The sequence below is a fragment of the Euprymna scolopes genome, chromosome 1 (genome assembly GCF_053919585.1).
Source record: "Euprymna scolopes isolate OS-2025 chromosome 1, ASM5391958v1, whole genome shotgun sequence".
Lineage (NCBI taxonomy): Eukaryota > Metazoa > Mollusca > Cephalopoda > Sepiida > Sepiolidae > Euprymna > Euprymna scolopes.
In genome coordinates, this window is record NC_136482.1 from 32,597,154 (window position 1) to 32,624,488 (window position 27,335).

A 27,335-nucleotide genomic window follows, 5' to 3' on the forward strand; every position below is an offset into this window, starting at 1 on the left:
AAATTTTCAACCTCCATAAGAGTGGAACTTTACAACTGAATTTTAGCCATGATGTAGTGGATGAAATACTGAAACATTATGAAAATAACACTTAAGATGAGAACAATAGTTTGAAGATTTCAAATAATTGAGTGTATGGGTGTGATCAGTAGGGCTATGACAACAGCATATTCTTTTCATTGTTTTGACTCTCGAGTATATATCCGACACAGTTAGACATAGTTAATCAACCAAGAACCACATCACTTTATATAAAAGCATATAAGATATCAACAGATACACACTCGAGAGTCAAAACAATGAAAAGAATATGCTGTTGTCCTAGCCCTAGTGATCAGCTAATTACTTCCATAAATGTTAATAAAATGATGTTCTTCTCACAATCTGTTTTCACTCCAGGCATTTTTTTTTTTTTTACCATATGTCACTTACGTCTTATTGGTAGACAGTCTCAACACCAGGTGTTTAGCACTATCTGACAACTAGAACATTAACTCATTGCGTAAAACGATCAATGAAAAATATATGATAAGCTTAATTTAAATCAATTAAAATTTAAATAGTTTTACTTATATAGGATCATTCAAACTGACAGGGCAGCATTCTATCTAGGTGGGTTAAACAAACTTCCTTCGAAGGAGGGAGTTTCTAGTGAAGTGGTCATCAATTCCATGTATACCCAGGTCAACTGAGATGATGATGTTAGTTTTTTTAGTTCTTGCAGACAGGTGTCCATATCCTTCTATATACAGGTATTCCCAAATGGTCACTCATCTGGTACTGACCAAACTCAACATTGCTTAACTTTCATGATCTAATGAGAACTCATGTGTCAATGTAATTATACTGTTTCTATGGAGTCAATTATAATCCATTGAACCTTTGTATATCATTATATCCCAATTGATCCCTTACAATTGATTGAACCTTCGCATATAATATCTCAGTTGATCTCTCATAATCAAATGAACATTTGCATATCATTATATTTCGGTTGACTCCTCCATAATCCATTGAATCTTTGCATCTCATTATAACTCAGTTGATCCCTCATAATCCATTGAGCCTTTGCATATAATATCTCAGTTGATCCCTCATAATCAATTGAACATTTGCATATAATTATATCTCGGTTGACTCTCCCAGAATCCGTTGAATCTTTGCATATCATTATATCTCGGTTGATCCCTCATAATGCACTGTGTCACATTTAACTCCATGTATTTTGGCTAATTTCTTGAAACATTTTATATAATACCTCCCTCCATATTTTATGTTAATATCTGCAATTGCTACCTGTTTTTCAATTTGTTACAAATCTTATATGGATATGTCTTCTCTCTTCTAGCTTTATATACGTTTCTCTCATTTAGCCAGGTTTTGGTGGTCAACCACTTGCTTCCCATTCAGTTAACAAGATGAAGCAGATTGGTGAATCGATAATCGAGGAACTGCTGGCTCTTGATTCTGAACGACAACGTGAAAGACAGGAAGCAAAGCACATACCTTTGGTCACAAACGATGTACAGGAGAAGAGTGATGTACAGAAGGTAGAGTCGATAGCAGATCTCCACTTCACGGACGAGGAGGCACGGTTGGTTGATTTGAATCTGCCTCCATTAGAAGTTTTACTTCACAGAATACAAGAAATGGAGGTCAGTTGCAAGGACTTTTACATCTTCAAAAAACAGTTTTGAATAACATTCTGATGTTCATTATGAATACCTAACATATGAAGGTCGTTCCAAAAGTAAGGCCTCATATTTTGTTTATTCAAAAAATTAATGAGTAGGAATGATACCATTAAAAGAAGCAATCTTTTGTGTTTCAGAATTTATTTTTCTACAAAAATTAATGAGTAGGAATGATGCCATTAAAAGAAGCAATCTTTTGTGTTTCAGAATTTATTTTTCTACAAAAATTAATGAGTAGGAATGATGCCATTAAAAGAAGCAATCTTTTGTGTTTCAGAATGTATTTTTCTACAAAAATTAATGAGTAGGAATGATGCCATTAAAAGAAGCAATCTTTTGTGTTTCAGAATGTATTTTTCTACAAAAATTAATGAGTAGGAATGATGCCATTAAAAGAAGCAATCTTTTGTGTTTCAGAATTTATTTTTCTACAAAAATTAATGAGTAGGAATGATGCCATTAAAAGAAGCAATCTTTTGTGTTTCAGAATGTATTTTTCTACAAAAATTAATGAGTAGGAATGATGCCATTAAAAGAAGCAATCTTTTGTGTTTCAGAATGTATTTTTCTACAAAAATTAATGAGTAGGAATGATGCCATTAAAAGAAGCAATCTTTTGTGTTTCAGAATTTATTTTTCTACAAAAATTAATGAGTAGGAATGATGCCATTAAAAGAAGCAATCTTTTGTGTTTCAGAATTTATTTTTCTACAAAAATTAATGAGTAGGAATGATGCCATTAAAAGAAGCAATCTTTTGTGTTTCAGAATGTATTTTTCTACAAAAATTAATGAGTAGGAATGATGCCATTAAAAGAAGCAATCTTTTGTGTTTCAGAATGTATTTTTCTACAAAAATTAATGAGTAGGAATGATGCCATTAAAAGAAGCAATCTTTTGTGTTTCAGAATGTATTTTTCTACAAAAATTAATGAGTAGGAATGATGCCATTAAAAGAAGCAATCTTTTGTGTTTCAGAATGTATTTTTCTACAAAAATTAATGAGTAGGAATGATGCCATTAAAAGAAGCAATCTTTTGTGTTTCAGAATGTATTTTTCTACAAAAATTAATGAGTAGGAATGATGCCATTAAAAGAAGCAATCTTTTGTGTTTCAGAATGTATTTTTCTACAAAAATTAATGAGTAGGAATGATGCCATTAAGAGAAGCAATCTTTTGTGTTTCAGAATTTATTTTTCTACAAAAATTACCAATCCTTTTTTGCCAGGAATTCAATGATCTATCTCTGCTTCTTATGCATATTCATGACAGAGGTTGCTTACTTAGTCTTCCACTGTCAATATCTGCAACAGAGATGAAGCTTTCAAGTCATGAATGCATAAGTTCAGTCATCATAACAATGTAATTTGTAATCCCCCTTTGATCCATTTGAGTAGAATAAAATAATAGGAGCCATTACTTTTGGAATGCCCTCCATATAATATTATCTGGACGGATTTTAGAATTTAGGCCCAAATAGCCTTGCATCTATAATAGCAATATTTAACTTTGTCTAAGCAATCTTTTTTTTTTTTATGTTTACAATACCAAAGTATCTTTGGCTTCAGTTTGTTTGAAAACAAGATATTCCGATTAGGAAAATCAGTATGGTGATACTCTTGATAAATAAATCGAATAATGTAAGGAACATATATCTTTGTACCTTTAAAATATGACTTTCTGTATTTAATTCATTATTGGGTATTTTTCTGTTTTGTTGCTCTTCTATATGAATAACATCTTTTGGCTTGAACTTTTAATCTGACTACCTTTTTTTTTTTTTTGTTTTGTTTACTTGCCTCCCCACGAGGGCAAAGTTAAACACAAGGTCGGCTTTTAATGTGGGGAGAAACCATTTCCTCAAAAAGGGACACTTTGGTTAGTAACAAAAATAAAAAATATATCAGTCATGAAGGATTTCTTCTCCATTAACTTGGACCAAAAAATGAAGTGCAGCATCAGAACAGATACTATACTTTGATCTTGGCCTGAACGCCAAGAAAGAAAAAAGGCAACCCTTGTATTCTGGTTTGGAAAATTGTTATGATCGTGAACAAAAAATGAATGATCAATCTTTGCAGCTTAAATACAAATTATCGCCCCTAGATTATTTAACGCATTTTTTCTGTTTCGTTGCTTTTCTATATAAGAACTTGAAACCACATTTTGTGTTTCTGTACATGTGTGTTTCTTGCCTTTTCATCATTTACACTTTTCTTCTTCGATTCGTTTAATATAACTAAAAATGATTGTTGAGTCAAGTTGAGTTACAAAAGTTCATCACAATTTTGAATATAAGGGGAAACGGCCTATCGCTGCAGTGTTTGCATTACTGTGCTTGCTTTACAAGTACCTTCACGGAATATGCTATCATGGGCTTACTATATGACACCTTTAATTAAGCTGGTGCTACCAGATCAGGCTGCCCTGTGGCTCTCCTGAGACGAAATGCACCTACATTGACGTTTTTTTGTTTTTTGATCTTTTTTGTAAAACTTAATTATGTTCTGCAAAACCAAAAACAAAAACAACAGCCTATTTCCCCCCCCTTTTTTTATTTATTTTTTCCTACCTTACTCCCGGTCCTGGATATGACCTTAAACTACATCCAATGGTGAGGTCCGGCTTACGGGCTTGGGGAGTGTGGAGCCACCTCTTAATTGCCATTGCTCCCAGGTCCACCCTGACCCGGAGTGGTAGTACCTGTTAGGGTCCCAACTATGGGTTAAATAGAAACAGATTTTAAAAAGGAAAAGAAACAACAAAAAAAGAAAGAAAAAGAAAACAAATATATTCTATTAAATTATCTATTTATTTATTTATTTATTTATTTTTTTGCCCTGTCGGTAGGGCATGAGAACAAACCGACTGCCCCCCTGCAGAGGGTAAAAATCCGTCAATGGGGCAACCAGTTAGCCGTGGGTTGCTACCCGTAAAGTCTTAGGACGTGATCCTGGTGATTGAGCGAACCTAAACCAGGATACATAGAAGTTTAGGCACCGCAACACATTACTTTGGCCCTTACTTCGATTAGACGGGCGGTCGGAGAGGCCCGATCCAACCAATCGGCCAGTCACGCCAAGCCCCACCATATATTGCCCATTCCAAAAACTCACTACTAATACAACACATCCCCCCTCTCCCACAAATAACCCTACTCCCTAATATATGATGGAAAGCGGTGGCTGAGGGTCAATCGATTAGGTGTGAATATCGATGACGAGGCTGTAAACCCCTCAGGATTGCTACAGATCCCATAGCAATATCAAGAGAGAACAGATAATCATTATGATACCACCAAAGTCGGTTATATCATCATTGTATCCCTGTAGAGGCTGGGCGAATGGGTTTCCCCCAAGGTTCTTCCCAAATAGGACTCCGAGGTGGGTGGGGAACAAAGATGATGAAAAAAGAAAACAAAATATATGGCTTATTCCTCCCAAAAACCACCCAACCACCCAAAGAGAACCCACTCTGATGTCTCTGACATCAGTAGCTCTGACGAAGAGACGATAAAACCAAGGAACTCAACATTCGTAGTAATAGAATCAATGGAGGAAACTCCTTTGAGCAAACTATCACCTTTTAAAATTGAAAAAAATCTTAAAACTCTAAAACCAAAGTCTATTAAAAAACAATTTAACGGCAGCCTACTAATAGAAACCCATAACGAAGAACAAACTAAAGAAATATTGAAACTAAAATTATTTGAAAACATCAAAGTCAAATGCTACAGACATCCAACCCTAAATACCTGCAAAGGAGTAGTGAAAAGCCACGAACTTGCACTTTGTCCCTTGGAGGAAATCAGGACAAACTTACAGAAACAGAATGTGTTAGATGTTCGCAGAGTTCAAATTAAAAAAAAACAGTGAGAAAATCAATACCAATACATATATACTAACTTTCGATTCCCTCACCATACCCAAAGAAGTGAAAGTCGGATATATGAAAATAAATGTAGAAATTTATATTCCAAACCCCCTCCAATGCTTCAAATGCCAGAAGTTTGGACACCATCAAGATCGGTGCACACGATTACCAGTGTGTGGAAGATGTGGAGAAAGTGGCCCACACATTGACTGCAGAAAAGATTTCAAGTGTGCCAACTGCCTGGGAAACCATGGCGCTGGCTCTAGATATTGCGAAATATGGAAAAGAGAAAAAGAAGTGACCAAACTAAAACATATAAAGAATATATCCTACCCAGAGGCCAGGAAAATCATCGAAACTAAAACATATGCAGATGCAACAAAAAAAACTAATCCAATCAACAATCAAAATGGTCATATACATGTAACGGATACAACTGACAAGAAAATTGATGTCCTAAGCAAACTAATAAAGGAAATGAAAGAACTATTAGAAGAAATGAGGAAAATGAATAGTGCAATGTCTGCAATTAATCCAAGGATAATATTAAGTAAAGACACTACTGAACCACAAAAAGAAACAAAACCACAAACCATTTCTACAAAAACAACCGAACCACCATCAAACACATCACAAGCCAGAAAAGAATCAAAAATCCCCCCAGACAAAAAAAAAAAACAAACAAAAACAGGAAAAGAAAGATCCCGATCTATATCTCGAACAGGGACTCCGACAGAAAATAGATTTGAGGGATTGGAGACGATGGAAGTTGAACACAATTCCAAATGAACAAAATATTACAATGGAATATCAGAGGGATAAAAGCAAACCAAAATGAACTCACATTATTAATAACAAATATGAGCCCAGCACTTGTCTGTCTACAGGAGACCTTTCTGAAAGAAAATAATACCATCAACATAAAACACTACACATCTTACAACTACATAAATAAAGATACGGACAGAGCTTCTGGAGGCACATCAATACTTGTGAAGAATGAAGTCCCTCAAAGACAAATAAATATAAACACAAACTTGCAAGCAATTGCAGTTTCAGTGACTCTACATAGAACTATAACACTTTGCTCAATATACATCCCTCCAAAAGATACAATCAACGAAACTGAGATAACTCAATTAATAAAACAACTCCCTAAACCCTTTTTTCTACTAGGAGATCTCAACAGTCACAATGTAATATGGAGAAGTAAAGAAACAAATAAAAAAGGAAAAGAAATAGAAAACATAATAAATAAAAATAATCTATGCCTCCTTAATAATCAAAACTACACCTATATGTACCCAGCAACAGGTACTTTCACCGCCATTGACCTTACCTTATGTGATCCTTCCATATATATGGACTATGACTGGAAAGTACACAATGACACCTGTGGGAGTGATCATTTCTCAATCATCCTGGAAAGTCTAAGTACTAGCACTGAACAAAAAACACCCAAATGGAACCTACATAAAGCGGATTGGGAAGACTTCCAGGAACAGTGCAAAAACCAATTAATTATCGAAAAGAATGATGAAGATGACCATTTGAACTACTTCATTAAAACACTCACAAACATAGCAAATAATACCATACCGAAAACAACCAAAACCAAAAATCACAACAAACCTTGGTTCACAAAAGAATGCAGAAAAGCCATCAGAGCTCGACGAGCTGCCTTGAGAAAATTCGAAAAGTATCCAACAAGCGAAAATCTGGATTTCTTCAAAAACAACAGAGCAAAAGCCAGATGAATCATAAAGGAATCCAAAAGAACAACTTGGAGAAATTATATATCCAAAATTAATGTGAATACCAAGGCGAAAACAGTTTGGAACATGATGAGGAAAATAGAAGGAAAGTGTAGTAGTACACCAATATCCCACATCTCTAAAGGCAACAAAATATACACCGATCAAAAAGACATTTCCAATAACCTGGCAGATAATTTATCAAAAATTTCATCATGTGACAGACAGAGAAATTCAAAAAGATTAGAGAAAAGGAAGAGAAAAATAAAATTCTATTTAAATCACAAAATACTGAAAAATACAACCAACCTCTTACCTTGCCTGAATTAAAAGAATCACTAACCAAATCCCATGACACAGCTACAGGGCCCGATGAAATTCCATATGAAATCCTCAAAAAACTTCCAGAAACCTCAATGAAATACCTACTTGAAATTTTCAATATTATATGGTCCAGTGGAAACGTACCCGAGACCTGGAAAGAGGCCACAATAATACCAATCCCCAAATCTGAAAACTCAAACATCCAATCCCAATCAAGTAACGTCTCAGATCCATTGAATTTCAGGCCAATAGCTCTAACAAGCTGCATTTGTAAGACCATGGAAAGGATTATAAACAAAAGACTAATCTGGTTCCTGGAAACAGAGAATCTTATTACAGAATTTCAAACAGGATTCAGGAAAAACCGAAGTTCAATAGACCACATAGTCAGACTTGAAACCTTCATCAGAGAAGCCTTTGTAAGGAAGGAACATTTAACAGCAGTGTTTTTTGACATGGAAAAAGCCTACGATACTGTGTGGAAGTACGGTGTTACAAGGGATCTGAAGGCGCTTGGACTAAAAGGCAGAATGCCAATTTTTATTGAAAATTTTTTAAAAAATAGACGGTTCAGAATAAAGGTTGACACAGCTCTCTCGGACTTGAAAGAACAAGAGAATGGAGTACCTCAAGGGAGTATACTGTCAGTGACCCTGTTCAGTATCCGAATTAACAACATTGTAAAAAACCTTAACCCTGGGGTAGATTGCTCCCTATATGTGGATGACTTCCTAATATGCTGTAGATCTAGATATATATCTATAATAGAAAGGAAGCTTCAATTGTGCTTAAACAAAGTAATGAGATGGACGGAAGAGAATGGATTTAGATTCTCCAAAAGAAAAACGAAATGCATGCATTTCTGCAAACTAAAGAACATGCATAATGATCCTGTCCTAACCATGGAAGGAATGCCCATACCCGTTACTGACCAGTACAAATTCTTAGGGATTTTATTTGACAAAAAGTTAACATTCATCCCACACATAAACTATCTGAAAAAAAAATGTAACAAAGCTGTAAATCTTTTGAGAGTGGTAGCACATACCGATTGGGGTGCAGACAGGGAAACACTCCTTAAACTTTACAGAGCACTAGTCCGCTCAAAGCTAGACTACGGTTGTTTCATATATGGATCAACCCGAACATCATATATAAAAAGCCTAGACCCTATTCACCATACTGGCCTAAGATTGGCCCTAGGAGCATACAGAACTTCCCCCGTGAACAGTCTATACACGGAAGCACACGAACCCCCACTAGATCTAAGGCGAGAAAAGTTAGCCCTTCAATATTTACTGAAACTGAAGTCTTGCCCAAACAACCCTGCATACCAATGTACCTTCTATCCTAAATATGAAGAACTCTTTAACATGAGAAGAAAAACTATCAAAATGTTCGGGCTCCGAATGAAGGAAAGCATTGAAGAATCAAAAATTCCAATCTCCAGCATTCACAACTTCATACTGCCTAAAACACCCCCATGGACCATGAAACAAGTTGAAATAAAACTCAACCTAAACAAAAAGTCCAAATCTACCACAAACCCTATTGAATACCACGACGAACTTCAACATTTAAAATTACAATATTCAGACTACACCTTTATCTACACAGACGGGTCTAAAAGCAACAATCACACTGGATGTGCAGCAACGTACCATAAAATCACAATGAAGAGAAATCTTCAAAATGAAGCATCTATATTCACTGCAGAGACTATAGCTATCGATCTAGCACTTAACATAATTTCAGAGGAAACCACCAGAAACTTCATCATTCTCACAGATTCTCTATCAGTCCTATTATCTATACAAAATCAAAAACAAGAAAATCCACTAACAACAAAATTAATAGAAAAAATCAATATCCTTTCAACTACTAAAAACATTATTCTTGTCTGGATCCCCAGCCATGTGGGGATCAAAGGCAATGACAGGGCAGATATAGCTGCAAAAAGATCTTCTCACCTTCCAACTGACAATTTTAAGATTCCACATACTGATCTTAGACCCCAGATAAAAGCATACATACAGGAAAAATGGCAACTGCGGTGGAGTCAGCAAGAGGGCAACAAATTATACTCAATCAAACCTGAACTTAAGGAACGATGTCCGGACATCAAGAGATCACGCAGAGAAGATGTGATACTGACTCGGCTGCGCATAGGGCACACCAACTTTACTCATTCTTATATACTAAATGGAGAATCGGCGCCAGAGTGCATCCCATGCCAGGAGACACTCACAGTAAAACATATCCTAGTTGGGTGTGATGACCTTGCCCCAACTAGAAAATTATATTATACAGAAAGCAATATGGAAGACCTTTTTGAAAAGGTCAACTCAGCAAATATTCTAGCATACCTAAGGAAAGTAAATTTATATAAGAAAATTTAAGGAAATTTAAAGTCACCCAAATAAACACATCCATGTATAAATACAACAGTCAATTTCTTAGTTCAATTTTATAAAAAAAAGGGAGGAAAGGCTGAAAAAGTCATTCCCCACCTCCCAATGAAAAAAGTTAAAAAAAAAAAAGGACTCCGGCATTAAATGACCGCATAGGTTGATATGCCGTAAAACCAATCAATCAATCAACCTTTAATTAAGTGTCAAAAAGTAGACTGGCAAATTGAATTAAATAATAATTACTTAAATTATGATAATAATTGTTTTATTGAACAGTATAAAATTTGTTTGGGTAGCCAACACTTTTTAAGAACCAAGTGTAATAAACTATCATTGAGTGCAAAGAGATGATGACCTGAGAAAGAACAGGATTGACTTATAAAACTGTCTATAAAACAAAAACCATCTGCAGGTGTATGGACCTTTCAAAATTATAAACAAATTATTAAAATAAATTCGTTTTGGAAATCCAACATTTTATGTGCAAAGAGATTGTGACTCGAGCTATAAAACTAAAACAAAATAAATTGCAGATGTTTGCAACTGCTGGAAATCATAAATTTCAAAATTATAAACAATAAATATATTTCTAAGTTGGCAAACATTTTGGGTTGTCATAACTTAGAATTGAGCACAAGTTTAGCACAAGGACTGGGCGGCTATACATCATTCATAAACTAATCACAGAATTGCTCCATATAGCCCCTCCCAATGACTGCAACTAATTTGCCGATTATCTAAAACCAATCCGAGGCTAACCAGGGTGATTGTTACGACGATAGCCATTAGTCGGCAATCTCTATTGGTTGACCAATCAGACACTGATTGTTCAAGGATTCAGGCCAATAAATAGATGATACCCAAAGTGAAAAATCAAATTGGTTCATTTTCTGTCGCCATTTAAAGAACCAAATCTGTTGCCACTCCGTTCTACATCATTAATGCTGATTAATTGCAGTTAAGATTTTTGAAGAAAACTTTCTTGCGCCAGTCAACCACAATCACTCACATTCCGTGGTGTTTTTGAAGATTGTGTTAATAAACGTTGTTATTGTTTATAACAAGCGCTTTCCGACATTTTTTTTGTTTGCTTGGCAACTTTTCTTCCCTCCAGCAACAACTTCAACCTTCGTCGACTGGACAGCACTCATCTCTTCTTTCTACGGATAAAGCAACGTAGGCGTGGAAGGAAACAGAGAAAGACCAGTCGAAATATGTGGTGATCACGAAACCATCGCCCAACTCGGGTTCATGAAGATACCGTACCACAACTGTACTTGTATGCCCTCAACAAAAATACTCTAAACCCACCTGATCAGTAGCAATATCCCACCCCTTCATTGTAGAGATCTCTAGATGCTGGAAGATTTCTACTCTTATAACTTCTTTCTTTGAACCACTTGTTTGTGAGATTCCTTCTTATTTCCACGACTATACCAACATGGAGAAATTTTAATCTAATATGAACAAACACTTTGCTGCTCAAATCCCCACTCAGATTGACATCCATCAATCTTGTCTGTATTACAGTAACCATTTACAATTATGTGCTGATATGTCTTTTAGACAAACAAAAATAAAATAAAAACATTGACTTTGTAGACAGAAAGTTATTAATCCCAAATGTTTAAGAAAATGACTAACTTTACTCTATATCTTTAATGACTATTTCTTGAAATAATAGATTGAGAAGTTTTTGTTTTTTTTCTATTCCAGAATGAACAACTTCAAATTCGGTCTCGTTTGCCTTCACTCAAATATCATGACACAGAAACAGCAGCTCAGGAATGTAGCAGAGCCAAAGGTCAGTCTGTCTGAATTGAAATACAATGACCTTTGTTAGTGGTAAGACAAATATATGAAGAAATAAATTGGATGAAAATGTTTCAGTATAGATCAACAAATATAAGTATTTATTATGTAATCACAACTTAAAAAAAAATTACTTTATTAGACAATATTTATATTTTAATTAGGCAAATGATCCACAGTGTTAGTTAAATTATAATAAAATATATTTTTAAAGACAGAAATTTAGTTAATTTTGTATTTGAACATTTATCCATACTCGTTTCATAACAACCCAAATCAGGCACAGCGTCACAAAAAAGTGGTACACATAGATCAAGAAAATGCTTCCTTTGACAAAGGCAGAAAGAAATTGCAGACAGACTGATTACCATATTCTCTGAGTTATGCAGACCTTTCAAAAAAGTAGTTTGTAAGTGGTAAGACACAAATATGAAGAAATAAATTGGATGAAAACGATTCTGTATAAATCAGCAAATATAATTATTTATTATATAATTATAACTCAAAAAATTATTTATAGAAATTTTTATAAAACTTACTGCTCACTTTTTGCAGAGTTTGGTGTTTTGGATTAGAATATATTTATTTTATGAGATAAAGTAAGTTTTTCTCTTTATGATAAAAAAATATAAATATTTTGATTTTATTTATTGGTCTTGTGATTTTCATACCTCCAAATTATTAAGAATACTGAAGAAATGGGTGAAACTGTAAATGACATTTACTATTGAATGACATTTTTGTCCTTCTGTAGAAATGGCCTTGTCTTATATCCTAACTATCTCTATTTACTTTCCTCCTCAAAGGGCAAAACTAGATAGGAGGTTATGCCTTTATATGTGAAATATCCAGCTCCCTGAAAACTGTAATTTTGGATGAGACCAAAATAAAAAAGAATTTTTCCTTTTCTTACCAAGGATAGAACAGATACTACACTTTGATTCTATCCCAAAAGACAAGAGTTACATTCTACCTGTCTATTTTGTATATTTGTTTTTTTATTGCTTTCAAAGACTGAAATTAATGTTATTCTCTTGCTCTCACTCTATTTCTCTCTTATCGTTGCAAAAGCAGGGTCTGTTCCTTCAGGCAATCACCACCCCAGCTCTCCCAGTCCAATATTCCTTTCTAAAATGGCAAGTTCAGAAAAATCCTTTGAGATTGTCCAGGAAGAGCAATCACAGTAAGTCTTTTTGGTTCATTTTGTCAGACTAGCTAAAAAGCCACCCAATAGGTGCATTTTAGTCTTGCTTCCACAAAGAACTATTGAGGTTCTATTTTAGTATCATAACTAACATTCTTAAGTAGAACATATCCAACATCAAACTATCTTTACCTGCCCTGCATGGATGGATGTATTGCCACATATAGATGAGGACCTAACAAAAAGTAATTCAAAGTCAAGATTTCAATTTATTTGACACTTTATCAATTAAGATCCAACCTTTGTCCCATTGCTGCAATGTTTCATCTCTGTGCCTGTTTTACAAATATTTTCATGGAATGTTCTCTGATGAACTCGTTTCACTTGTGCCCCCTCGTCGTACATATCCCCGACAAACCAGCTTAACTACAAAATCTCACCCCTTTACTGTTGAGGTTCCTAAATGCCAAAAAGCTGTCTATTCTAATAGTTTCTTCCCTTGAACAGCTAGACTTTGGAGTTCCTTTCCTGCTACCTGCTTCCCTGGCTGTACTGATATGCAGAAGTTTAAATGTAGCGTAAACCAACATCTTATTAATCTTTCCTAGACATCATTAAATCATTTCTCTCTCCCCACTCTTTATCTGTGCCTAAATCCAAATGTAGATTCCATGAACAAAGCTTCTTTCTTAGAACTGCACGCCTGTGGAACTCTGTTTCGTCTGCCGGCTTCCCACCTGACTACAACCTGGATGTCTTCAAGTCCAACGTAAACAAATTCCGAATAAACCTCCCCCTTAAGTAAACACTTCAATAAATCTCCACACTAACGTACTGTACTTGCAATAACCCTTATCCCTGAGTGGCTTCTCGGCCTTGATAAGTGGTGACCACCGTGTAAAAAAAAAAAAAAAAAAAAAAAAAAAAAAGAAGAAAAGAAACATGGTCCCAAATAGTTGCCCCAATATGCCTTGTTAAGGGTGAACGTGTGTAAAAAAAAAAAAAAAAAATGAAAAAATAGATCAATTTAGTTTTAAGAAAATTAATTTTATATGTATTTATTAAAGTTGAGCGTGAGTGAGAAACATGAACACAAACACGCAACATTGTAGTTTTGTTAATACAGAAATGAGTTAATGTACTTAAAAAAAAAATAACTGGAAATGTCATAATCAAGAGAAGTAACTTTAGAGAGCTTTAATGATGTTTAGGTCTGATATTTTAAACCTAGAATTATCATAAATAAATTTTATGTAGTGGCTTTTTATTATTTTACCTATTGCATTATTCATTTAAATAAATATCTAAATAATAGTATTAAATAATAGTATTAAAAATAATCATCTACCAGTCAACTTTAATTTATAGACAAGGTGTTCTAATCTACATTTTGAAGGCTTCAAATTTACAGAATTGTCCACTTCAGATTTAGTTTAAAACAACACTTTAAATAATTTGTATAATTGCTAAAGTATTTACCTACTAGAATGATAATTAAGTAATGTTAAGAAACGAATAGGCTAATATTTATGTAATTAAACATATAATTGTTTATCTGATAATGAAAATTGTTAGAAAAAGGAATTACTAAAGAATATGCCCATTTGAAAAAGTTTCTAAAGTTGAATAATTAGTTCCGTAAAGAAAGCAAAACAAAGTACTTTTTTAGGTCAAATAGCATATAACAACAAAAATCAAAGATTGTCAGAAGCAAATATTGATCCATCAGCTTAAATGCTATTCAGGTCCAACTTTTAAAACCTCACATGATAACCCTATGTATTAGATTTATTGTACTTCTAAACAATAGATTTGAATTCATGGTTATTGATATTATTGTTAGTAGTAATAGTAGTTGAAGTGCTACAATGATTTTCTTCTACCTCAAGTAGATCAGTCAAATTTCAAGCCAAATTTCAGATTGTATAACTGAAAAAAAAAATTTTTTTAAACAAATGCAAATGTATCATGTCATCTTGTGATAAATGGGAAAAAAAATAATCATAATGGACACAATAGTTCTTAGATCAAGCCAGGGCAAAAATCAACCTTGGGCAAAATTTCATTATCTCTCAAAACCACAAGAATGACATAGTAGCACAAATTTGTTTATATAATTCTTTTCAACAGCTAACACACTAAATCTTCATGTGATTCATACCTGAGATCACGCTACATTTTTCTGTTGACAGCGAATCAAATTAAAACAAATTCTAGTTTCAACCATATGAAAACAGACAAAATCATAATTTAATAAGACAAAAATTTCATTCGTTAAAGTTTGAAAACCCAGTTGACTTTATATGAAGTCTGTTATATATTACTAGTGGGGGTACCCGGCGTTGCCCGGGTGTTTGGAGGTGTAAAAGAAAAAAAAAAGTGTTAGTAGGCAGGCAGGCTTGAACCCATGATGAACCCGTGATGCGAAGGCGGAGAAGAAAGTGAAAGAAACCATGACATCTTACTGCTACACTACGAACCCATAGGAAGTGAAAAGCGTTCAAATTTAGCAATGTCAATCAAAAGATTGACTTGCTAAGTGAATGAGTTCACGCAGGTCCAGAAATGAACGTTGGCTGAAGGCCAGTTCAGCTTTCCGTCGTTTCATTTATTTGTTTCCCCACGATGTTGGGAAAACCAAGCTCCCCTGAAAAAGGAGGAACTCTGAAATGAATAGCAGTTATCTGATATGAAGTGTTTTCCCCCACATTGATCAAAGCTAATTGCTTTCTAGATGTCCCGGCATGAAAGGCTGCTGATGGCTTTCTTTCAGGGAGTTTTGCTTTATTTATATGAAAAAGACCAACAAACGTGTAAAAGGATGGAATAGCATGATTTTTTTAAAAGTTGATGTAAATAAATGTAAAAATCGTAGATATTATGGTCTAGGGAGCATATAAAAAGTTGTAAAAATACAGTAACCCTCTTGAGACCCCCCCCCTCGAAAAAAAGCCTTTCTTGGACATACAAAAACATGCGTGGACGTTTTGCCTTTTATATCTATATATATAAAAGCGAAAATGTGTGAGTGTATGTATGTATGTGTGTCCGTTTTTTCTGTATGTCTACAAAAGGCTTTTTTCAGAGAAGTGGTCGGTCGGTTCACAACTTTTAAAAACTTTTTATATCACATATAAATTGTAATATCTCAAAGTTAACAATGAAGCTCGCTTGTCTATTTAATTTGCTCAATTTCGGGAAGATAAATATTCAACATTTGTCGCTCACCGCATGTGGGTAAGTCTTTTTCCTATAACATCTTGGGAAGCGTTCCCGCAGTAAATGAAATAATATGCCGCAGTCAAAATTGACCTCATTAACTCATTAAAACGGGCACCTGCCAAATCCAAGTAATTAAATAAATTCAAACGTGTTTCCGTTAGCATCTCGCGGTGGGGCAATGGTTAACATCGCACGTTTTTTTTTTTCACACTTTAATTTACAACTTTGCTGCAAGGGTTCGGGTTCGATCCTCATACTTGCTTTTTTTTTTTAACCCCCACCCCCAACCCCGGAGTTTCCACACACACCTCCAAACACCCGAGCAATGCCGGGTACCCCTCGCTAGTCTATATATATAAAAGCGAAAATGTGTGTGTGTGTGTGTGTGTGTGTAAAAGCGAAAATGTGTGTGTGTGTGTGTGTGTATGTCCGAGAAAGACTTTTTTCCGAGAAGCGATCGGTCGACTCACTTCTTCTTAAAGCTTTTTATATCATGTCTAAATGATAATATCTACGAGTTAACAATGGGGGTCACCTGTCTATTTAATTTGCTCGACTTTGAAAAGATAAATATTCAACATTTTTCAATCGCCGCATGTGCATTAAGCTTTTTCAAATAATAAAAGCGAAACTAATTCTGGCGGCATTTTTCCGGACGCGATCGCCGGAAACGTCCGAAAGCAATCAGCTTTGATCAATATGAAGTTTCTCCTTATATCAGACAATTGCTATTCAATTTGGACAATCCCCTTTTTATGGGGAGCTGATTTTCCCCACAACATTTTGGGGAAACAAAAAAAAAAAAAAAAATCCTGCCCTGCAGTAAATAAAATACTGCCCCGCAGTCAAAGTTGACCTCATTAAGTATGGGCACCTGCCAAGTTTTAATACTTAAATAAATTCAAACATGTTTCAGTTACTGTTTCGTGGTGGCCCAGTGGTTAACGTCGCACGTTTTTTTTCACACTTTAATTTCCAACTTCAACTCAAGGGTTCGGGTTTGATCCTTTAACTTACCTACCAAAACTTTTTTATTTACCCCCCCCCCCCCTGACACAAACACCCGGGTGTTTTGATTTACCTAAAACCACACACACCACCAAACACCCGGGCAATGCCGGGTAGCCCCCGCTAGTATATATATAAAAGGCAAAACGTCCGTGCGCGAAAATGATCTTTTTTCTTTTAAGTTTCTATTTGTTGAAATTTATCTTTCTCTACTTTAAAAATTAGGAAATGTTTGTCTGGGGAATTTCCAGGTGCCATCTGGTTCACAAAAACCAAAAGCAAAACCAATCAGCAACGAGTACAAAGTGAAGAATATAATGAAATTAAAAACAGAACAATCCAATTGGACGGTCAACAAGAGCAGGAGAAGGCCAACATCACCCTGGATTCTCTAGGTAGAAAACCCAAGCGGCTTTTCCTATCCAATAAAATCTTGAAAAATGTGACAGAGAATCGACAAAGGTTTACAAACTATCTCCTCAATTCTGCCTATCACCAAGTGGAAACCTTTGATCCTTGGCGCCTGACTGAAGAGTAAGTTAATTTGGAAAATGTTAGCTTTTTAAAATGTTAATTCTTTGTATTTTCTATTCATTTATTTTTATGGCTGGTGCTTTTGCAATCCTTTTTCCGCCATTTCTTATGAAGATAATATTTATAATAATAGCTCGCATTTATATTAAAAAATTAGAAATGTCTAAAATAAAGCAGCGTATGTTCTATTTATTGATTTTGAAGTAAGTAATGCCTTCTTCATCTTCGTTTAAACATGTGTTTTGCATGATGAGATGATTTTAGGGGATTACACCCCTACAGTTCTCTTAGGGGTACATGTAGAGATTGACTACACTTCCATTGTCTTCCTGGTAAATTTTACATGAGCATATACTTTGAGATTTGATGTTGATTTTCTAACTTTTCTTTTTATAAGAAGCATGCAACCATCACATGCACATAAACATTAAATAATTATTGAAAACCCCAGAAAATTATTTCTCTTTTCTTGACCTTTGTTTTTCCAATTTTCATTTATAGTGTAATTTTATCCTAAAAAAATTTTTTAACTTAAATAATTTCCAAATTTAATCAAGCAAATTATTTTATGCTTTCAATATTTTTATATTGTTTTAATGAATAAAACTGCTCTTATCTCCTCTCTCTCTCTCTCTCTCTCTCTCTCTCTCTCTCCCACTCTCCTTTACATTTGAAATGGTTTTTATTTGTTTTACATCATTTGGTGACCATGTCTACTTTTTGTCCACTTACAAGTAAATCACATGATATTCCATAAGTCTTATAGTCACTATAAAACTTGGCTGCATGAAGATGCTGGTTTCCTCACTTGAAATGCATCAAATCATCATTTTTCCTTTCCCTTTGCAAACTCAATCATGTCACTATCAAATTTGTAAACACAATTCTCCATTTCTATTCAGGTTGGCCGATTCAATACTGGAAGACTGTATCCAAGAAATTAGTGAAGAAATGCAAGATTTAAGTCACGACTCTGTGAATCGCCTTTTCAACAATGAATTTGCCCAGATTCCTCCACTGCCAACATCACAAAATACGACAGACCGCTCTCTTTTCTTTTCTTCCATCCAATCTTGAACATCTACCATTCTTTCTCTTCACACGAGCACGGTTTTAACTTCAGTTTTTTATAAGGAAAATAAAAACAAAAACAAACTACTGTCTTGTGTTTGATTTTCTCTTTTTTAAACCTTATCACATGACTCGTATACCAACATATGATTGGTTTAGAGTTACTCCTTATTGTTTTCAGGTATTAAATTATTTTGGTAATAAAATATAGGTACAATTACTAGATATAGAAACTTTTTAAAAAATATTTAAATTTTTTAAATTTAAAATTTACTAACTTGAAAGTTGTAATTTATTTCTTTATTTTCTTTTGTTTATACTTGATAATATAGAAATATTGAAAATATTTTGTTCAGGATTAATTTAATATGTTATGTTTCTGAATTTTTTTTTAAATGATGATTATTTCATATTTTGATTCTTCAAACTATTATTATCTTCAATGTTATTTTCCAAACGTTTTTGAAGATGTAACCTCTGACCTTCTTCAGGTGTATCTTGTCGAAAACAGGAATCTTTCTATCTAAGTTGGGAATCTGTACAGATTTCAATTGCAACCCATTTATATAATCCTTGACAGAACAAGAGCACGCTACTCCCACAGATTAAATATCGGGTTCTGTTCAAAATTCTATGCAAATTTTCAACTTTGACTGAAAGATTACCACCTGAAGGAGGTCGGAGGTTGCATTGGCTAAAATGTTGTGCAAATTACACTAAAGATGGAATAATTGTCAGAATAATCCAAATAATATGAAATAATTATGTTTAAAAAATAACATTTTTTTTAATTTTTATTTTTCTATTTTTAAAAAATTTTTTTTTTTAAGTTTATACCGGTTGTGGGAGGGATTTATGATTTACAGCGCACAACTCCTTAGTAGCAAAACTAAAAGTTCATCCTTGTAATCAACTTGACCTTATGGTATGTTTAATTTATGATGTGTTTCATACTAAGTCAGAGATACGTCCCCATCAATAAGTCTGACAAAGTCTTAACCATCTGAACTAGGTGACCTCTTTTTACTGCTGGGTTAAAGGTCCACAAATCAACATATTTATTTCTTGAAATAAAAACGATCTTTTTTATTTTACACACGTCTCTTTCCTTTTTGTTATTATGTTTTGTCTCTCGTTTTATGTGACTTGCAATACACTAGACAATCTTGTCTTTTTTTTTTTACATGGATGTCACCACTTATCAAGGCCCAGAAGCCACCCGGGGATAAGGGTTATTGTGTGTACAGTAATCAATGGGATAGTGTTGTAGTATTCGTTAGTATTGGAGATTTGATAAAGTGTCATTACTTAAGGGGGCGGTTCATCAGGAATTTGTTTATGTTGGACTTGAAGACATCCAAGTTCAGGAGAAAAACAGGCAAGCGGTAGAGAGTTCCACAGGCGTGCAATTCTAAGAAAGAAGCTTTGTTCATGGAATCTACGTTTTGATTTAGGCACAGATAAAGAGTGGGGAAAGTTATTGACAGTGGTTTCAGCTAGACGGGTGTTTTTCGTGAAAGATTGGCGAGGGGGGGGGGACCAGAGTGGCGCTCAGCTGAGCACTTGCCATGAAAATAACGATAAAACAAAGATAGGCTCACAAAGATAGACTCTTCTGTGGGAGAGAGGTTGCAAGGGAGAGAAAAGGATAATCCAACTAAGCCACGAAGTCTATTTTGTACTCTGTCAAGGCAGGATAGGTGTTTTTAGCAGCTCCTGCCCAGATGTGGCAGCAGTATTCCATCCTTTGATGTACTTGGCTTTTATATAGATAGAGAATTGCATCAGTAGTGAGATATCTTCTGGAGCGGTAGAAGGATCCCACTATTTTCCCTACTCATGATACTGAGAGGAAGATGACTTCTTAAATACAGGGCATACTGATGAGGTTTTCCAGAATGTGTGAAAGCACTTTTCCTTAAGGCAACGTTTAAACAGTTTTGTAAGTATTGGTGCAAGTTCTAGTTGAAGCTTTTTTAACACTATAATTGGAATGCCGTCAGAGCCAGTTGCTTTACTGGAATCAAGGTTCTTGATTAGATTGGCGACCTCACGCACAGATATTTGTATGTTACCTAGCGTGTTGTGTGTTATAGGAGGAAATATGGGGAGTTGATGGCTTTCGTGGCATAGGGTAGAATTAGCTGCAAAGTTCTTGGCAAATAGTTTGGCCTTGTCTGATACTGACGAGATGACCTCTGGTCCATTGATAATGGTTGGGATAGACTGCACACTTCTGTTCAGGATCCTATTTGCTATTTGCTAAAACTGGTGGGAACCAAGCCGCTGCTCAGCTACTTTCGATTTAACGGACTGAGCATATAGCTCTCTTGCATTTTTTATTACTCTTTTACAGTGGTTGCTGGCGGTCCTGAAAGCAGCTTTAGTCTCAGTATATCTATTACGTTGGTAGCTATGGAAAAAGTGATTTCTGTGCACAATGGCAGCGGAACATTCTGGGGAGAACCATGGCTGGCTGTTAGGTTTTTGTTGGAATTTTTTGGATGGTATGAAGTGGTCTATGCCTACAATTACCATACTATAGAGGACACATCCTTTTTAAACATGGAATGCCAAGGTAGATCAGATATGAATGTACGGAAGCTATCCCAGTCAGCCATATTTTCTGTTATATGTGGAATAAGCTAGCTTAATCTCATATTTCTAATTAAACTTTATTTCATAGATTTGAACAATAAAGTGTCCTAGGCACCACTAGCCACAACTTTTGTACTTGTTACTTAGTGTGGCATTCATCTGATGCAGGTTGAGCTGGCTTCTTCAAACCGAGGAAGTTTCTAGGGAATATTGAAGTTGTAGCTTAATACATTTATTCTATATTTTTACTTGTACAAATTTCCTGGTATTTTTCACTTTTAACAATTTTTATGTTATTTTATTTTTAAGTCTGCAGTGTGTACTTTTGTGTCACATGAAACTGCAATTAAAACAATTTTTTCAATTTGGACAATTTTTGCAATTTTTTTCATTTTATATGTACAATTTTCGCAATGTTTTCATTTTATATGGACAATTTTTGCAATTTTTTCATTTTATATGGACAATTTTTGCAATTTTTTCATTTTATATGGACAATTTTTGCAATTTTTTCATTTTATACGGACAATTTTTGCAATTTTTTTCATTTTATATGGACAATTTTTGCAATTTTTTCATTTTATATGGACAATTTTTGCAATTTTTTCATTTTATATGGACAATTTTTGCAATTTTTTCATTTTATATGGACAATTTTTGCAATTTTTTCATTTTATATGGACAATTTTTGTATTTTTTTCATTTTATATGGACAATTTTTGTAATTTTTTCATTTTATACGGACAATTTTTGCAATTTTTTCATTTTATATGGACAATTTTTGTAATTTTTTCATTTTATATGGACAATTTTTGCAATTTTTTCATTTTATATGGACAATTTTTGCAATTCTTTCATTTTATATGGACAATTTTTGCAATTTTTTCATTTTATATGGACAATTTTTGCACCAATGCAATTATATGCCACTAAAACTCATTTTAAGAGGAAAATAATTTTCCTTTTATTGATCAAACTTGGTTAAATAATTTTTTTGTTACAGACTTTTCTAATATATGACACTCGGCTTTGGTGAACATCGCTAATACATTGTCAATCTTTGCAGAAATGTTGAAGGGTTAAACCAGATTTATTTTCTAGTTTATTAAAAACCCATATTCTGATTTTAGCATCCCTATTTAATACTAAAACTCATGTGAAGTGTAGACATTTCAAAATTATTAGTGTTCAACTCCAACAATTTGAAATTGTTGCAATATTTTTAATTACATTAGCAAAAGTAGTGTAGACTGACTTCTTTCCCAGTGAAATCCATATATTTTCACCTTTTGTGAAAAGGTGACATTTTAAGACTAAACAATTTAGTTAATAATTGGACCACCTCAACAAATGATGGTTTCTTTTTGTGGCAATATATAATTGACGAATTTGGTGCGTGCAACTGGTCTCAACTTTCTTAATAGCAAACAAATCTCTTAAAATCAGTTGAATTCATACAATCAGTCTTATAAAGATATTTGTATTATCTAAAATTCAAAGTAAACGTTATTTGATTTTCAGAATTGTAATTAAAGAGGTTGATAATGCACCAAATAACATTTGGTGAAAATGCATTTTCATCCTAAAATAATTTGTATGATTTTTTTCTGTTCTTGTTTGGTATGAATTAATTATTTCTCTAGTCTTTTACATTTGCTTTGTCTTTTTTAAAATTTGCCTTCCATACAAAGCTTTTCTATTTTCATGTTCTTTTGGTCTATTTGCTTAACTCAGAATTTCTTTAACAGTTAAAGCTGTTGTTGTTGGTGTTTAGTAATTTCCAACACATAACTGTCAATAGCTGATATTTTTGTGCATATTTACAAAAACGGTCTAAACTTTTCTCACTAGAAGATAAATTCTGAACTTCTTAGCAGGAAACTTATTCAAACTTATATGTTCCTGATCAAACAATGAAACCATAAATAATATTGCAAAACCTTTTGTTAGCTTTTTTTCCGTGGTTGAATGATCTAGATTTAAAAACCTCGACTTGAAATCTTTTTCGTCATACTCAAGAAAAAAAAATCTTCTTTTCAACCCTATTTTCTAATGTTGGAGAATTTCTTCTGTAAATTTGGCGTACATTGTGTGTAAAACATCCAGCACAGCTTTTTAACTCTTCAGTTTGTTGAGCACACCAAGTAATTTTCTGAAAATCAAACATTGACATTTATAGTAATGATTAATGAGTCGAAATTTTTATTGCCATTTTAACTGTATAACATACATCCGGGTTATTTTGTGCTACTTATGCTGTCAAAAATAAATTATGTTGTATTATATGATCGATACATCACACATGTAGCTCTTATATTGGGTTGGCAACTGAGTTCTTGTTTTTTAGATATAATCTGCTTTGAAAATTTATTTATAATATTTTATTTTTCGAGTCCAAATCAAATGATTTCTACCAAAAAGATATTGAAAATCTTGTTGAACGTTGGGAAAATGTTGTGGATATTAACAGAGAAGGCATCATTGATTAAATAGTTGTTGGTACCCCGACAAACCCGACAAAAGGAGAGTGGACCTGTAAATTCACCCTTGTCTGTTCGTTCGTCTGTCTGCACTTTTCTCAATAACTATGCCTTGGAATTTTTTGAAATGTTGCACAAACATTAAACATGCTATGAGTAAAAAACTAACAAACGGATGTTCCGGGAAAATTTCGGTTGCTTATTTTTGTGCTTATTAAAAAAAAAAATTGATGCCTTAAATTTTTATGAAACTTTCTGAAAAGTTGTAACTAACTGATTTCTATATAATTTTGTTTGTCTATACTTCACGATAACTCTTGGGTGTGCCCCAGGGGCTCTTTTAGGGCTAATAAAAACACTCCATTTTTTTTGACTATTTTACCATATTTGTCCCAAATTTTCTGTGTATGTTTAGTTAGCAGTTTTGCATGGTGCTGAACTCAAATTTAAATATGTTAAGGCCTTGGGGACTTTTGGGGCTAATTGGGGGGGGGGGGCAAATGATGGACTTAGTCATTTCTTTTTTTGCATGATGTAGAACTCAAATTTACATATGTTAAGGCCCAAAACTACACCATTTGTTCATTTTCACCAGGATTTGACGTTCCCTGGGGAATTTTGGGGTTAAATGAGAGGAAGGGGCAAATGCTGAACTTAGTCATTTTTTATGCCTCGTTCACTGTGCACTCACGGGGGACCATGCATGCTTCACTTGTTAGTTGTATTACTTTTAAAAAATGTAGATTTAAAAAATGGCAAGAACTTAGCTGCCAACCTAATGTATCTTTATGTTAAACTTGCATCAAATCCGCGGGGAAAAAAGTTAGATCATTCTACTGCTCCAGAAGATACCTGATTGCTGATACAATCCTCTACCTGTTTAAGAATCAGATTCAACCCTAGATGGAGTACTGCTGCCGTATTTAGGGAAGTAGTGCTTGGAGCTCTCTTTTTTGCTTTGAGAGAGAACAAAATTGACTTTGCAATCTAGTGAGAGATTATTTTTTCGTTTTCCTGGAGCTCCTTTTTTACAGAGACGTTGCTTTCCTTACTATATTCAGTATTTCCATTGTAGATGCTCGACTTCGTAAGACCTTAGACAGAACTCGTCTTTCTGAAACTACCGTAAAGAATTCTCTTCATCTGTGTTAAATCAAACAGAAATTCCATACAGTTTCTTTCGAAAAATTTTCCACTTCTGCAAAACATTACTATGGGAATATTTCCCTACAGACTGCAACGTGGTTGTTTTCAAGTTCTATGTCAACAAATATGTCAATTCATTAATCATAGTTATCAAGCATTTCATAGTACTATTTCATCATTCAACCTAAAATCACATTAACCATTATCCTTGAGCGGCTTTTAATCTTGATAAATTGTAATCCATTTATATAGAGTTCAAAATTCTATGCATACTGCTTTTACCCATTCTGGGACAGGTATTCTTTGTGTTAAGTGTAAGAATAAAACGGATAGAAAAAAAGTAAATAAAAAGAATTTCAGAACAATGTCAACAATTATTGGTTGTAGTGAAATATGTTAAAATAACTGTTAAATTTTTCAGTATGTACAAACATAATACTGCGGGGTTGCTTCACAGTTTACTACAACATAGCCGTTTTCAAGTCCAGTGTAAAAAATTCTTATTGAGCCGTCCTTTTGAATACTAAAATGCTATCCAATCTTAACCATCGTTAACACTCATTATGATATCGTCTAAAAAACTTATTAACCTTTGCACTCGAGTGGTATTTGGGACTTAATAAGTGGTTACACTTTAGTAAAAAAAAACAAAAAACCTGCACACGGATTGTGCGTGTATTTTTTCTGATATGTATTTTTTTTTTACAAATCAACTTTTATGTATATATATATATGTGTATATGTATTTTTTTTACAAATCAACTTTTATGTATATATATATATATGTGTATATGTATTTTTTTTACAAATCAACGTTTATGTATATATATATATGTGTATATGTATTTTTTTTACAAATCAACTTTTATGTATATATATATATATGTGTATATGTATTTTTTTTACAAATCAACTTTTATGTATATATATATATATGTGTATATGTATTTTTTTTACAAATCAACTTTTATGTATATATATATATATGTGTATATGTATTTTTTTTACAAATCAACTTTTATGTATATATATATATGTGTATATGTATTTTTTTTACAAATCAACTTTTATGTATATATATATATGTGTATATGTATTTTTTTTACAAATCAACTTTTATGTATATATATATGTGTATATGTATTTTTTTTACAAATCAACTTTTATGTATATATATATATGTGTATATGTATTTTTTTTACAAATCAACTTTTATGTATATATATATATGTGTATATGTATTTTTTTTACAAATCAACTTTTATGTATATATATATATGTGTATATGTATTTTTTTTACAAATCAACTTTTATGTATATATATATATATGTGTATATGTATTTTTTTTACAAATCAACTTTTATGTATATATATATATGTGTATATGTATTTTTTTTACAAATCAACTTTTATGTATATATATATATGTGTATGCTACATATCAAATGTTCAAATGTTGATTCTCACTTTTTTTACACGCTTTTCACGTGCATAACTGTAAGACAAACTTTTCTTCTCGGTTGACTGGCACTGCGTACCTTCGTCTAGTAGTTGGTGCATCATTTGCTTCGTCTTCCTCTTTTGCTTGACATTGATCCATCGAGTGTCTCTTCAGTATAGTTAGATTCAACAATCATTTCTTCACACACAAATAGAAACAAAGACGTCCGTTTAAAGGTTTAGTTCAAGTTTATTTAAAGAGACATCTTCTACGAGAGCGAGAGACTAAATTTCTCTTAACTAATTTGATGCTACTTTCTTAAGCACAGATACGGCATAATCACGTTGACATACCGGTTCTTGTCATATCATCAAAGTTAAGCAACATTAAGCCTGGTTAGTACCAGATGGGTGACTATTTGGGAATTCTAGGCGCTGTATGTGCTCTCCGCTTATCTTGGCATTTGTTACCAGTTGTCCTGTACATACACTTCACTTGCTACTGTGGTTGGAGATGACACACCTCCTGCCATAAAAAATTCATGCACAGGCACCCCTTTGTGGGTATCCATAGTTTGTCAAAGACATAAGAATCCCTGTGCCCTGAAGTACAGACGAGTGGATAATGACAGACCCTGGGGTAGATGGGGATGGAAGCGACTTTAGTTTACTAGGATATTTAGGGAACTTACAATGCTTATACTTTATTAAACATTAGTGGGTAGGTAATGTGTGTGTGTGTGTGTGTTTGTGTGTGTGTGTGAGAGAGAGAAAGAGGTTCCAGGGAAGCGAAAAGGGCATCCCCACTAGGCTATGGGGTCTA

General features: G+C 33.7%; 1 protein-coding gene across 2 annotated transcripts in view; it reads left to right on the forward strand.

Moving 5' to 3' along the window:
• The window catches only part of LOC145291178 (uncharacterized), a 60,615-nt gene extending 41,680 nt beyond the window's left edge, over positions 1-18,935 (forward strand). Inside the window, exons 11-15 of one of the 2 annotated variants that reach the window (XM_080136778.1) lie at positions 1,374-1,655; positions 11,773-11,860; positions 12,940-13,051; positions 17,468-17,776; positions 18,679-18,935. In XM_080136778.1, the coding sequence (XP_079992904.1) occupies positions 1,374-1,655; positions 11,773-11,860; positions 12,940-13,051; positions 17,468-17,776; positions 18,679-18,853 (966 nt within the window). In that variant the 3' untranslated portion in view covers positions 18,854-18,935. The remainder of the gene's footprint in view (positions 1-1,373; positions 1,656-11,772; positions 11,861-12,939; positions 13,052-17,467; positions 17,777-18,678) is intronic. The other variant, XM_080136854.1, reaches the window with a different exon arrangement.
• Positions 18,936-27,335: the final 8,400 nt, after the last annotated feature.